The sequence below is a fragment of the Tetrao urogallus genome (assembly GCF_951394365.1).
Source record: "Tetrao urogallus genome assembly, chromosome: 6".
In the NCBI taxonomy this organism is placed as follows: Eukaryota; Metazoa; Chordata; class Aves; order Galliformes; family Phasianidae; genus Tetrao; species Tetrao urogallus.
In genome coordinates, this window is record NC_136819.1 from 49,620,290 (window position 1) to 49,634,514 (window position 14,225).

General features: G+C 38.9%; 1 protein-coding gene across 2 annotated transcripts in view; it reads left to right on the forward strand.

Moving 5' to 3' along the window:
* Window positions 1-14,225, forward strand: part of PPP2R5C (protein phosphatase 2 regulatory subunit B'gamma) — a gene marked incomplete at both ends in the record, with an annotated part of 71,994 nt that overhangs the window by 14,061 nt on the left and 43,708 nt on the right. The window contains one exon of one of the 2 annotated variants that reach the window (XM_079537508.1): window positions 469-628. In XM_079537508.1, the coding sequence (XP_079393634.1) occupies window positions 469-628 (160 nt within the window). Of the gene's footprint in view, window positions 1-468; window positions 629-12,921; window positions 13,016-14,225 lie in introns of those variants that run through there. The other variant, XM_079537509.1, reaches the window with a different exon arrangement.

Genomic DNA, 14,225 nt, shown 5'->3' on the forward strand with positions numbered 1-14,225 from the left:
AGATTCATCCTTTTTATTTTCTAAACTTCTGTCAAAGTCTGAATACCCTGGCCAATGTATGACTCTGACTGCAAGGCACAATACAAATAGGCAGAGTGAAGTTCAGCTGATGTAAATAGACAGGGTCCTGATTCTTTTGAAGCTCAAGTCAGATAGCCGAGTACCTTGAAGACCTGGACTACTCACGCAGATGGTGGGAGCAGCTGAGGAGCTATGTTATAACATATTTTTTTTTGTTGGCAGGTAACTGAATAAATGGGTGGACGCATGTAACAATGATTAATTTCCATCTATGTGAATGTTATGGTATAGAAATAATACACATAGGGAACAAAGTAATTATGCACACAGGGGATGACAAAATAACCTTTCAGTCAAAACATTCTATTTATGTTATTTCTGTAAAGACAACATAAAAGATGCTCCAAGTCCAACTACAGTTAACTGTTTTCATTTCTTTTTAAACAGGTGTCAAACAAAAAATCAAACAGCGCTCCTCCCCCAGCACAGTTATCTAAAATCAAAGTACCAGCACCCCAGACAGTACTGAAAAAGGAAAAGCGTCAGAGTTCATCAAGGTTTAATGTCAGCAATAACAGGGAGCTTCAAAAACTGCCAGCTTTAAAAGGTATGTCTTTCTAAACCAAAGTGACTCTTGTGAGGGATTGAGTGTGAGATTGAAGCATTTTTACTCTGACACTTTAACTGAAAAACATATTATCTATTAAATATTAGCATATGCAAACTTGCACATACTTGCATATGCAAACAGGCTTCCAGGCTGTTGCCACCTTGGCAGTCAATTTAGGAAATACCTGAGCCTTTTCAGCCCAAAAGGGTTTATGTGTAAGTAAATTCACCCATCTCACATAAAAGAAAAATATTTGGTGGTTTTTTTTTTTTTTGGTTTTTTTTTTTTTTTTGGTTTTTTGTTTTTTTGTTTTTGGTAAAACATCAATTTTGTGTCCTCAGTGAGATGTGCTCAAACTCTACTTTGTGCAAACAAAGATCTTGGTACTGAGAGAAGGCCAGGTCTATCCCTGCTGGTTGGTCGGATTTCCCGAGCATGAACTAGACAGAGTTGTGTCTTTCTGGTGAAATCATTTTTTTCTTTTGTCAATTTTAGGGCTTTGTGATCATACAGAATTATATTTACTGCTGCCTGTGATGGAAAAACAATAATAATTGATGCATCTTCTCTCACTAATGTGGTATTTATTGTTTTAGCTACTGTCTGTGCTGTTAGCATGTCAGTGTGTTGTGCTTACGGTACCTTGTAGATTTAAGGTACGGTTTTCCAGATGTGCTCGGATGCACTGATCTGTAGGTTACAAGAAACTGATCTGCTCTAAAGGTTTATTTCAAAAAAGGCATTTTTGGAATGCAGTGCATACTACTTTCCTGTCTTCAAAGTTGGCAGTGAAACGCCAATACATCACTGAAATGTTAGGCAGACCAGTGATAGATAATGTGAAAATGTCAGGGGATAAGACTTTTTTTTCCTTAGTAATTTTCCTCTTGATATAATGCATTAGTGCTCCTTGACAATAAGGAACCCAGTTTCCCCGCTTACATGAACTGTACTGCTCTTCATGTAGATAAAATTAGGCTGCAGCATTCTTCTTATCCCATGGATACTGCTTTTATGAAAAGAATACAAAATACTGTTCATCTTGCTAGTGTGAAAATCTGTATAAAAGGCTTCAAGATTTAAATGCAGTTTAATCTGTAAATTTCAATCTCGTTTATTGAATGTCTAAATAAGAATATGTAACACCACAGATTACTGAAAGGTATGTTGTATGTCTTAAACTGACAGGGCAAGTTCACGCACATACAGTTAGCCATCACATCTGGGGTGAGGCATAAGCAAATTACACCAAATAAAAGCAGCATTTTTTGAAAAAGGTTTGATCACAACCTTGTTGACAGGCGTTCTCCTTTGTTCAGAGAATCACTTGCAGAGGAAAATACTCATGACTTGTTCTCAGAACCTCCATTCTGTCCAGTTGTGAATAGTGTGTTTCTGGTAGTGTCTGGGGCTGTCAGGTCAGTGAGACTGGACTGAGTATTCAACTGGAAGCAGAATGGATATTGAGATGGAATGAGAAAAGTGAGTGTGGATGAGAGGGGGGGAAAGGTAGTCAGTCCCCAGAGGATGGGGTGAATGTGCAGAAATTTTTTGAAAGATATTGGAGTTGAAATAGAGCAACGAATGGCAGAAGAGAGCCTGACTGGAATACAAGAATTAAAAAAAAAAAAAATAAAAAATCTTTATCTGTGTAAGATGTGTTAATGCTTTTGAAGCAATGTACCTACATGTCAATAGCAATATATTGTGCACATGCTTTGTCTTTCAAGCTGTGATTCCTTTCACCTACTTTCAGGTGACAGGAAATAAAAGATGCTGAACTTAGCTATGGAGGATGTCTCGTGGTGCTGTATGTGTGTCCCCAGGCTGTTGAAAGTCAAACTTTGTTATGAAACACTAGTACCATTGGTGATCTAGTGATGGATAATAATTACTGCGTTTCTAGTAAGGCTATGTCCAGTCTCATGGATAGTAGCCAGGTACCTGTGTAATTGCTGCTCCCAGTACATGTGCCTGCTTGTGGCTATTGGACTTCCTAAACTTTCTTGTTCTGTGTTTGAGTTTTTTGCATGTGTTTCCTGCCTGGACAGCAGTGAAAGCCTACTGGCCAGGCTGTAATTTAAAAAGGCCAAGAGGATTAAGGCAAGTTTGACTTGAGTAAAGGATTGGAATGAACACAGTATTGCTTTGGGTTAGTTGTTTTGGAAGCTGGTTAAAACTCTTAAGGGAGTTGTATTTCTGTAGCCACAGTGCTGGGAAACCTTCCTTCTACATGTAGTAGGCCAAGAGATGTGTGTTCCATTCATAAATACTGGGTAGGGTGTCGTGTGAGGTACTTCATATAAGGTCGTATTAAAAACACAACTTACAGAATGGAACTGACTCTGTGTGTGCAAAATTGTGTTAGCTCTGTGGGAGCTTGTGGCTGGTAGGCTCTCAGTGGCCTGCGGTAATGCTGAAGTATGGTTGCTTTCTTCTGTGCTGTAGGACTCGAGCTGGGGTCAGCAGATCTCTTGAACTAATGAGAAGGGAGAGGGGGAACTGTCTAAGTGGTTTTTGGTCTGTGTTTCTTACATGGGAAATATTTTGCCTTTTAACCTAAACTAGCCTCAACTTTTAGCCTTCAGGTATGCAGCTAACTTTCCGTTAGATATTGCATGAAATTGTTTCTGGAAATGCCAGTGTGTTTGCCCTGATAACTGCTATTAGTGCAATATGATTTGTATTCATTGGAGCACGTTACGCTTAACATTGTAAACCCTCAGTTTATTCAGGAAATGGAGGAGCTGCATAGCTTAGCAGAAAGAAAAGGAAATAAATTATGAGTTAAGAGGCTCTAAGAATAAACACAGAATTTCTGAGAAGTGTGGGGTGCTGTTGCTTTGCAGAGACATGCGTGTGTTAGCAAAACTGCAAGCCAGCGAAGATCCCTGTACAGCACGGTGAAGTGCAGCCTGACTCAGTGCAGGTAGAACAGGCAGTGTCTGCCTGCACATAACCCAGGAGTATCCCAGAAGGGCTGCTTCCAGGACTGTAATCTAAGGTCAGATGGTGTGAAAAGATCTTGCTGATTTCTCGCTGAAACAAAAAAATTCTGTGCCTACACGTTTGTGTTGTGTTAACTTCAGCTTATCTGCTTTACCATGTTTGTTTGCTAAGATTTGTAGTATGGGTACTTATTACAGAAAGTTGGTTTTGTTTTTAGCTGTTGTCTGGGAAAAGTTACTTGTTGGGGCCTAATCAAGTGTTTTGTGGTTTTTTTGCGGTGTTTGAAAACTTCCTGATTAATGCTTTGGTTATAGCTAGTATAAATAATTAAGGGTGATTCAGCTTTCAGAAGCTTATCATTATTTTAGCACTGTTAAGAAAATGGCTTGTAATTCAGGATGTATTTAAACTGATGAATTCAGAATGTGTTCTGAGACACAAACAGCACAAACGTTCAGTATGGACAAGTATTTATTGTATGTATCTGACCGCCGTTACACTGAAGTTTGTGTTCTTTGCAACTCTCCACTTTTGAAATACAGAATCTTCTTTAAAGTTTATTCTTGCACTATGGATATATATATATTTTTTACAGTTAAATTAGCAAATAACTCCAGAGCGTCTGTGATTTGCTTTGCCCTGTGCTGGCAGTTAATGTGCTAATTGCTAGTGTTGTGAATTTTACTTCAATTCTTTAATCTAGGTTAACTATATGAACTTCTGACACCTAAATACATCACATACTGGAAAAAGCTCTAGAACTTGCATGAGCAGTTCCACCTCCTGCATGGACTGCCTGCCCCCCACCAGCTCAGGCTGCCCAGGGCCTATCTAGCCTGGCTTTGGGCACCTCTGGGGATGGGGCACCCACAGCTTTCTGAGCAGCAGTGCCAGGGCCTCACTGCCCTCTGAGTAAAGAATTTTCCCCTGACTGAGATGATTTCATCTCCTTTCTTTTTGTTTACAACTGTTCCCTCTTGCCCTCTTACTGTCAGGTCTTGTAAAAAGTCAGTCTCCATCTATTTCAGATCGTACAGATCTAAGTTTAATACTGAGGAAAGGTAAGGATGACATTTCTTCCTTTTGGCATGGACTAATCATGTTTACTTCCAAATCTAGCTTTTTTTTTTTCCTTAAACATTTTCTTTAAGAAGAGAATTTCATGCAGTCATTTGTGAATTCTATGTGTAGTTTACTATCTAAATCATTAGGGCTTAATATTTTTTGCGAACATGTTTAAAATACTACTTTGACTTTATGGGGATCGTAGTGGCCCCTTTTAAGTGAGAACAGCGTGCCAACACTGGCATCCAAAGGGTTGAATTGTTGAAGTGTTGCTCTGCATTTGCTGAGTTACTGATAAAGGATAGAAAGGAATGAAAAAGCAGCCAAAACTGTTTCATAAACAGTGAACTGGCCACCTTTATTACTGTATTTTCTCTGCTGTAAGATCTGATACCGAAAAGTAAAATTTGAGGTTAGTGATTCAGTAAGTATGTATTCTAAAATACAGAATTTTAAAAATACTTGCATTACAGGTGGATGCTTTTTCCCATGCTAATTATGTATTTCTAAGATAGTTCTTTGTCCATTATGTACTTTTAGTTGATAAGCTACAAGGTATTTTTTTTTAGAGTGGAGACAGGTGAGCATAGTTGTATTTGTTGATGTTATTTTGCAAGAATGTGCTGATTTTTAATAAATGTGTAAATGTGTTGAGAGAGGTGTTGTACCAAATGGTGATGTTTTCTACTGATGTGATCTGAGTCAAAACAAATACAAATACAAAACAATGTTGCCGTGAGGATTCTTGAGTACAGTGCTAAGGTGCCTTGAGTGGAATAAAACACTTCATATGTGGTCGAATACTGTTGTGTCACAAATCTAGCTTAAATCTGCAAGTAATATTCATTGAATGATAATATTCTGTCAGCCCTAGAATAATTATCTTAGAATGCGATGCTCCATAATATTCTAAAGTGTTAAATAATATCCTTATGAACAAGTGTTAGTCATGCATATGTAAATTTGGATGTAACTCAAAAAAGCTATTTTTATAGCATGTCTGCTTTTTAAAGCTGGGTGGAAATAGGTTTTATAGCCTCGTGGTGAACTCCTGTGATGCCACTGTCATGGCTTTGTGTTTTGTGTTGCTATTTTCTTTTTTTTTTTTTTATGTATATAAAGGTGAACATAGTTTTTCTATAGTCTTAAATTTGACAATTGAGTTCAGCTTTTGTTTTCAAAATCAATTCCTAATTTGTTTATGGAGTTGTTTCTTTCCCCTAGTGGCTGGGTTTTTTGCTGTCCTGGGAAATGCCTTACACACGCATTCCCCTTCATGCATGTGTGTTCATATATATCTCAGTGTAGGAAGAAATAGCTCTGTTGACTTAATAGTTTTAGTAATGAAGTTGGGCTATCAATGACAAAAAACAATAACAAATATCCATTTGAAAGAAAAAAAATGACAGGTCATAAGGATGCCATTTTCTAAATGCATGTCATGTGGAGTGTATGGTAGATTTTTTTTTTTCCAAGAAGAGACTTAATAGGTGTGCCAAATTCTGTTTTGTGCAAAAGGAGGGCTGGTGTCCCAACTTGTCTGCCTTTGATATAGGATTCTGATAGGGAGGCAAGTGTTGTAAAAGCTTTCCTAGTGCTTTTAAGTTGTAAGTGGCTGTATAAGGGAGTTCTGTTTTCTTTCTCTGTGCAGTATTGAAATCTGATGAATGAAGATTGCAGAAGAGGTGATTCTACCCTAAGATTCTGATGCACTGTAAACCAAAAAGTGGATGGAGGGAGAAATATTAATTTCTTAAACAATGAGGAATGGGAAAAGTGACAGTTTCTGAAGAGATCAAGAATAGAAAACTATTGCATGTTTCTCTCAACCCAGGGAACAGATACCTAAGCAAAATTGAGATCAAGGTAAATTGATCAAAGTGTTAATTTTTCGTTCAACTACCATCTATTTTCTTGATGTAGAAGAGGTGGGGTATCTGTAATATTCTTGGATTTATGGAAATCTAGAAGGTAAGGGACTTTCTGGAGGTTTTAAGGAGCATTATCCTTACAAGCTGTCGAGACAAAATCTGAATGTTTAATGTCACTTCCATCACAGAAGGTGCAGTACTTCAGCCATTCCACTTGAATTGTGCTTTTTATCTGCGTGCGCAGCAAATAAAGAATTTTGTCCAGCTATAAGGGGGTAACACCACAGTTTTATGCAAAGCAAGGTAGTAGATTAAACAAGATTATGCTGCTCCAAAAGATAATTTGCCCTGAGATGTAATGCATTTAATAGGCAAAACACTGAGGCAAAACAAAATTCATTGTCATGCAAAGCATCGCTGAATGCAGTGCTGTCAAACAGATGATGTTTTCTCCATTTTACATGAACTACAGTGGACTAACTTAGTATGCTAAGTGGTATTCTTCTGATCCTGGCTGCGTTCATGCTGCTATAGTATATTTGGCAGCCTAATTTTGTGTTGAATTTATTGAAACAAAAAGCATGTAGATGAAAATATTGCAGAAGGTCCCATATCAGTGTGCTTAGTTGTCACTGAATGTACTTATTGTATTCTATGAAAGAAGCCTGGAGGTTTTCTTTGCCATGTTAATTTAGTAACTTTTTGTGTCTGGAAGAACTATTGAATCAAATTTGAGTGATTAAAATTTTTGCAATGTTGGTATACACAGAAATGGTAGAAAACCCATGGAAAAAATGGTAGGTATTTAATGTTGGTACAGGAAAATACACAATCAAATGAGTAAATAATCATTATGAAAGTGTTAGATTATTTAGCGGCTCTCCAGTCTGAGTGACTTTGTAACATTCTAAAGATAAAAAAATACCCTTTGTGAGTGAATAATAACTGAACAAAAAAAAAAAAGGTTATAAAGAGAAATACTTTGCCTGAGAGTGATTATTTTTCTTTAGTTAGCTTTACATGGAATCATAGGCTAGGATTAATGAGCCATTTTTCATTTCAACTGCCCTCTCCAACACCTACTCATTAGTCAGGAGCTGGAAGTGTTAGAAGAATGCTTTACATCTGTCACTGGCAGCATTTCCTACCAAACTTGTTTCCACTCAAGCCCAGATAGAACCCATTAAAGTAGAAAATAAGGCAATACCATGTTTTAAATTGTATATTCTAATCTCTCTATTCAGAGTTTAAATCACTTGAATTATCTTTTAGTATGCTCATATTTATAAAGAGAGCATTCTGTCCATTGCACAGGTCCTCACTGACCTAAACTTTTTTGTCACACTAAACTGCTTTCATAAGACATCTACTAATCAAACGTATTTAATATGTATACACTCAAATGGATGAGTGTTTGCTGGATAACTGTCATGCTTTCAAGATTTTACTCTTAAATGCGATTTTAAGCTTCATTTCCAGAAAATGACTTGTGATCTGTGTAATACATCAATATTACTCCTGTATGTGGTTTTGTGTTGGCTTCTATACAAGGCTTAGTTGAAATAGGTTGTCAGTACTTGAAAAAGAGTCTCTGCTATCTGCCCAGGGAAGTATGTTTTTGCACCAAAATATGTTTTTAAAAGACAGTTATTTTTAATGAATTTTTTTTAATTTTGTTGTGTGGATTTCTGAGCTTACTATGTGTTCCTTAACTTTTTTCTGCTTAAAACATGTTCTGAGTATATGGTGTTGGCTGAAGAAGAACTTGGTCTCGTTGAGTCTGTGTGTCTGCGTTGCTTCAGTGACTATGCAAATATAATGGGATGCAGATAGAGACAAATTTAGTCTAGGTAGATGCTTGTCAATTTCAATTTTAATTAATTTTTTCCTGTGTACTAGTAAGTAAATGTTACTGATTTTTTGACTCTGAATGTAGAATGCCATCTTTTCTCTATGATTTAGTGTTTGGAATTTTTTAGGGAAGCTAAGTGGTAGTTCAGATCTGTTTTATTTATCCAAGTTATGTTTTTTTCTTATTTATTTTCTTATTTAGAATATTTAGTGCTTACTGTCTCTCTTTGCTTGAAGAACATTTTTTTCATTCTCTGTCCTTTGGAATTGAGCTAGACTGTTGTATGAGGGAGTCCAGTATCTTTCCCATTGCTGCAGCTTCTTTTCTAGACTGTATAGCACTTCTTTCTTTTCTTCTCCTAAGACAGTTGTCCTCAAGTAACTTTCTGAACTCAGTGTTTGGGGCTGGGAGGAGACCCTTTTCTATAGCATTACATCATTTGCAAGAGTGATAAATTTTGCCTAAAGGGGAAAAAAAAAAAAAAGAGTTTCTTGGATGAAACTACTTCTACTCTGCTCTGGTGAGACCTCACCTGAAGTACTGTGTCCTGATATGGGGCCCTCAGTAAAGACATGGACCTTTTAGAGTGCATCCAGAGAGCCACAACACCTTCCCTGTGAGGACAGACTGAGAGAGCTGAGGCTGTGTGGCCCAGAGAAGAGAAGGCTCTGGAGAGACCTGAGAGCGGCCTCTCGGTACCTAAAGGGAGCGCTGTAAGAAAGAAGGGGACAAGCTCTTTAATGGGGTCTGTTGTGGTAGGACAACACATAGGATAATGATTTGAAAATAAAAGAGGGCAGATTGAGACCAGATATAAGGAAAAAGTTTTGTTGTGGTGGTTTTTTGTTTGTTTGTTTTTGTTTTTTGTGGTTTTTTTTTTGTTGTTGTTTTTTTTACACTGAGAGTCATGAGACACTGGTATGGGTTGCCCAAAGAGGTGATAGAAGCCCCAGCCCTGGAGACACCCAAGATCAGTCTGGATGGGGCTCTATGCAGCCTGATTGAGCAGTAGGTGACCTTTAAGGGTCTCTTCCAACTCAAAGATTCTGTGATTCTGTGGAGGAGAGAGGGGGAAAAAAAAAAAAAAAAATCAATGCTACAATAAAACCTAGTCCCATTTATTCCCATTCCTTTTCTGCATGGCTGTTTGGTGAACCAGATTATGTAAATGACTTGACTCATCCCAACTCATTTCCTTCTGTGGTTGGAAAACCATGGAAGCAAATGGGAATGCAGGAAGAGAACTGAAAGCAATCTGCAACTGAACTAACTTAGGTTGCTGAGGAATAGTGCTTCCAGTAGTCACAGAATTATGCCTTTAGTATCTTTAGAATTCAGCCTAAATAACATTTTCCCTGCCCCCCTCCTTTCCCAGTCTGGAAGTCCCAACTTCTTATTTGATGAGAGGTAACCATTTAAGGTGTCTTCATGGAAATCACATGAGGTCCAGAACAGAAGCAAAGGCAGGCTTTGTCCAGGTGAATTTGTTGTTTGGGAGGAGGGCTGTTGGTGGCTTTCTGTTTTGTGGGGTTTTTTTTGTTGTTTGTTTTTTTACTTGACAACTCAAATGAAGCATTTGTTTTGAAGGAAGTACCAGATATGCTGAAGGGCTAAAGAGAATTCACCAGCTACAGTGCTAGCTCCTAAATGTAACACGTTTAAATATATCCTGAGATCTTGATGGGATTTTCTGTCATTCCTCTTGTCAGGAAGTTTGATGTGAGGAGCAGGCTTCAGAGGAGACCTGTGATAGCTACAGTTTTGCTATATTGTCAATTCATGTTTGCTGTTTATTTGTTAACTTCAGCTACCCATTTTTAGAATTAATGTTTTTTTTTATTCTGTTGCAAGAAAATTGTCTTCACAAATTTGTTTAAATAACCTCTTCTTCCTCTCACTGATATTCTTTAGTACTATTCCATTTGCCCTAATATTCTTCCCCTTCTCGTTAGCAAATCAATTCCTAATTCAGTTTTCTTTTGGTGGCAAATAAAATGCCTTAAGGCATAGAGCAGCTATATGACCCTCCTTAGCAGGATGTACCACTTACCTCTAGCTTTTCAAGCCATGCTTATGAATGAAGGAGAAAATCACACTGTAACTGAGGTAACATTACTTCTTTGCTTTGTTGTTACAGTACAGTGGTTGTGTGCCCTCATACCTACCCCCTTCAGTCTTTGCAGGGAGGTCCTGACAAACAGAAGCAGCATTTGACTACTACTGCAAGGATGCAAATAGAGAGGAGGAACGGCAGCTGCCTTATAAAGATGAGGTTACCAGAGGAACTGCAATTTTAAACATAGTTTTTGCTTCATCATACTGAGACTTGTCACTGTAGAACAGTCCGATTTCACTTGAGATATGAAAACAAAACAGAATTTAATTATAAAATTCTACATATGAAAATATTGCAGAAACATTTAGCTATTCTTTCCTCCTTCATCTACTAAGATCTTGCAGAGCACTTTCTGGTTGGGTTCAATCTTGGTTTTGGTTTTAAATCTAGTCTTGTTACAAGGCTCTCTTTTGTAGCCTTTCTTTTAGAGGACTGAAGTTTGAAATCTAAGGTATACCCAAAGAATATATGAATATAGAAACTGACACTCTTGTGATTATATCTACTGTCTAGACTGGAAGAATGTATGATCTGAATCTCTGCAGTCTTGGAGAAGAGGCTTAAAAGTGCATCAGAAGTTTGTGTTCCGCAAATGGCACCTAGAAGCAAGATCAGCTACATTTATATCTCTTGTTATGTTTGGCTATTTTTAATTTGTAGAAAAAGTTTGCAGTCTTAGTTTGCTTCATTTTTTTTATTGTGAAAGGATTTTGTTTAGTATTTAAGTTAATCCTCCTTGATGGACTGTCTTTACTGTCTTCAGTGAATGGAGAACTAGTTCTCTCCAATTCTGTAATTACTTTCTAAAACACTTGGATACAGTCTAGTTATTTTTACTCCCCTACTCCCCCTGCAAAAAACTCTATACAACAGCCACCCACTCTCACTCACCCTCCTATTAAAAAAAAAATAAATATATATATGAAAAACACAACACAAAAAACACCCACTTGATATTTTAGTAAGTAATATTTCTAGACTATTTCTAGACTGTTTTCACTTAAGCTTTTGCATGGATTTTGCATCTTTCTTGAACATCCATGATGTACTACTTTAAATCAGGCCCAGTCAGCAGTAAATCTGATTGATTCCTTCATGTATCACAAGTAAATACTCCTCTCTTACCTATCCCAATTAGTCTTTTCCCTTCATCCAATTCAGTAATATTCAGTAGAGCTCTAACTTACATTTGGCAGTGCATTATTTTTTTCCAGCCAGCTGTGTGTATGCCTGATGATTTTTCTTCAAAAACTTCATTAGCAAATTATGTAACTGAAAAGCATCTTTTTGTTTTTGGATGTACTCCTCTATCATAAGGTAGGAAAATGTTGTAGATCAAATAATTTGAATACCAGAAAAGGTGACATGCTGGTTTAGAGTTTGGGGAGCTGTGCAGCTTTGGGGTTAGTACAGATGCATTGTCTGTCTCTGGATGTCACTCCCAGATGTGTGGTATCCAGGAGACAAAATGGGCCTTCAAGTAACTCTCTGTAAAAACACATCTTCAGATCTCCTGTAATAAAGGAAAGGTTTCTTACAGTCTTGTTACAAATACCCGAAGTAATTTAGGTCAAAAAGTGTAAAAATAATTATGCTGCTTTTTTTTTTTTTTGGATTTCTGGCTTTGTACAGCAAAATTTTTCTGTGACTGTGTCCTGTGACTGCTGCAACACTTCTATTGAGCTTGCTGAAAATAAAAACCTGAGTTCTGCTACATCCAAGTTAAGCTGCAGTGTAGGTTTGTTTCTGTGGAAGAAACACTCATGTGAGCTTGGAGTGTGCATTCTTCAGTTCCCAAATGCCATGTGTATGGCTCTGTCCTGACAAACCCCTGCCAGTAACCAGCCATAAAGCACTTCGTTGGAGCGTGAGTAGGGCTTTCTATTTGCAAACTGCTGCTAAAAACAAGTCAGAGATCCATTTCACTGGGAGCAGCTTTTCGTATGGCTTTCGAAATGTAAAGATGCAGAAGTGCTCTCAGTGCTGAGTTGGCCTCCTGCGTGGCAATTCTTGGCAGCCTTGTTGAAAGAAGCATTAAACTTTTTCGTTTTTTTTTTTTTTTTTTTATTATTATCATTATACAGCAAGTAAGGCGTGCGCTCCGTTAACAGACGCTAGTGAACGTGAGCAGCGGGCCATAGCCGCGTGTGACGCCGGGCCCCGGCGCAGCCCTTTGCCCCAGGCCGCCCGCCCGGCTCCCTGAGCCCGGCCGCTGGGGGGCGCGCCGCCTGCCGCCCGGCCGCCTCCCATTCGCGGCTCGCCCGGTGTCATTTTAAGTTGCGGCCCTCAGCCAATGGGGCTCCTCCAGCCCGCTGACATCACCCAGCAGCCAGTTCCCTCCAGCTGCAGAGCGCTTCAGTTTCTGTCTTTTTTTAAACTAAAATGGAGGCCGGTTTCTTGCCTTAAGGAATACGCTGCCTTGCCCGGCGGAGCCTAGATGTTGACATGTAACAGAGCCGGCAGCAGGATGGTGGTTGACGCAGCCAATTCCAACGGGCCCTTCCAGCCCGTGGCCCTTTTGCACATCAGAGGTGAGTCGTAGCGGATCGCGACCCCCCGGCCGGCTCCGGGGAGGTGCGGCTCCTTGCAGGAGCCCTTTGTAGCCGGGCAGCCGGCTCCGACCTCCGCGCGGAGGCTGAGCGTGCACGCAGGCATCGCACGCATTGCTAAAAGCAGGTTTTGCTGCTTTCTGCTGCAACTCTCCCATCCCCCTTTCAGTAAGCGCTGATGTCAAAGGATGTGAAGTCACTACCCCAGAAAGGTAGCGGGGGAGGGGGAGGGAAGAGCCAAGTTATCCATATACAGTTCTTATAGAAAAGGGACAAACGGTGGGTGTGCTTCAGGGCTGCTGTGTGTGCATTGCTGGGTTGGAATGCTTTTCAAATGCACTGCAGCATGTGGAAGAATTGGTCTTGTTGGGGGGGCAGGGAGAGAGATGTGACATACATTAGGAAAATATCCTTTATGCATTCATAAAGCATTTCCTAGAAGAGAGGCAGCTCAGCCCTAACAAGCGAGCACTTATGTGCCTGTTGGCTCATGGTGCTGGATGTTAAATTGCTGCGCAGGATACGTCTTCCTGGGTGTATAAAATTACTGCATTGAAAATGGACGTGTTGTGTAGCTCCTAGAGAAAATGTATTTTGGTAGGAAGCTTCTACGTAATATTTTGTGTCTTTTCTATTTTTGCAGTTAGTGAAATTTTGTATTGCTGTGATTCTGTGACTTCTTTCTGTTTTTTAAGTGGTATAAACAAGCTTCTTAACCAATCAAAGCATTTATTTTTTAACATCTTCCTCAAGTTGGCTTTGTTTTTAGAACTTTTTATGAAAGCAGAACATCTTTTAGATGAGATCAGCGCACACTGAACAATGGCACTTATCTGGAAGAAACACAGCTGATGCTGCTTGTGATTACCTTTAGCTTCTCAGCTTACTCAGGCACAGGCTAGCTATTGGTACTGAAAATAATTAGTTTTTTATGAGTATTCCATATGCTGAAAATATTTTGCTTTGGAAGTTTAATTTTTAAACAAACAACGTTCAGAAGCCTGCTCCTCTAAACAGTAGTAGCTGTCAGCATATGTGGGGAAAAATCATGATTGCTTTTTGCCCATGAAAGACCCTTATCCTCTGTCTGAAGTGAGACTGAATGTATTCTAGAAGGCTCTAATTTTGGTCTGTGAGTGGGGGGAAATGTGGTAAAATTCCTTTGAGTTAGAATAAGGGCTTCGCTTGTTGT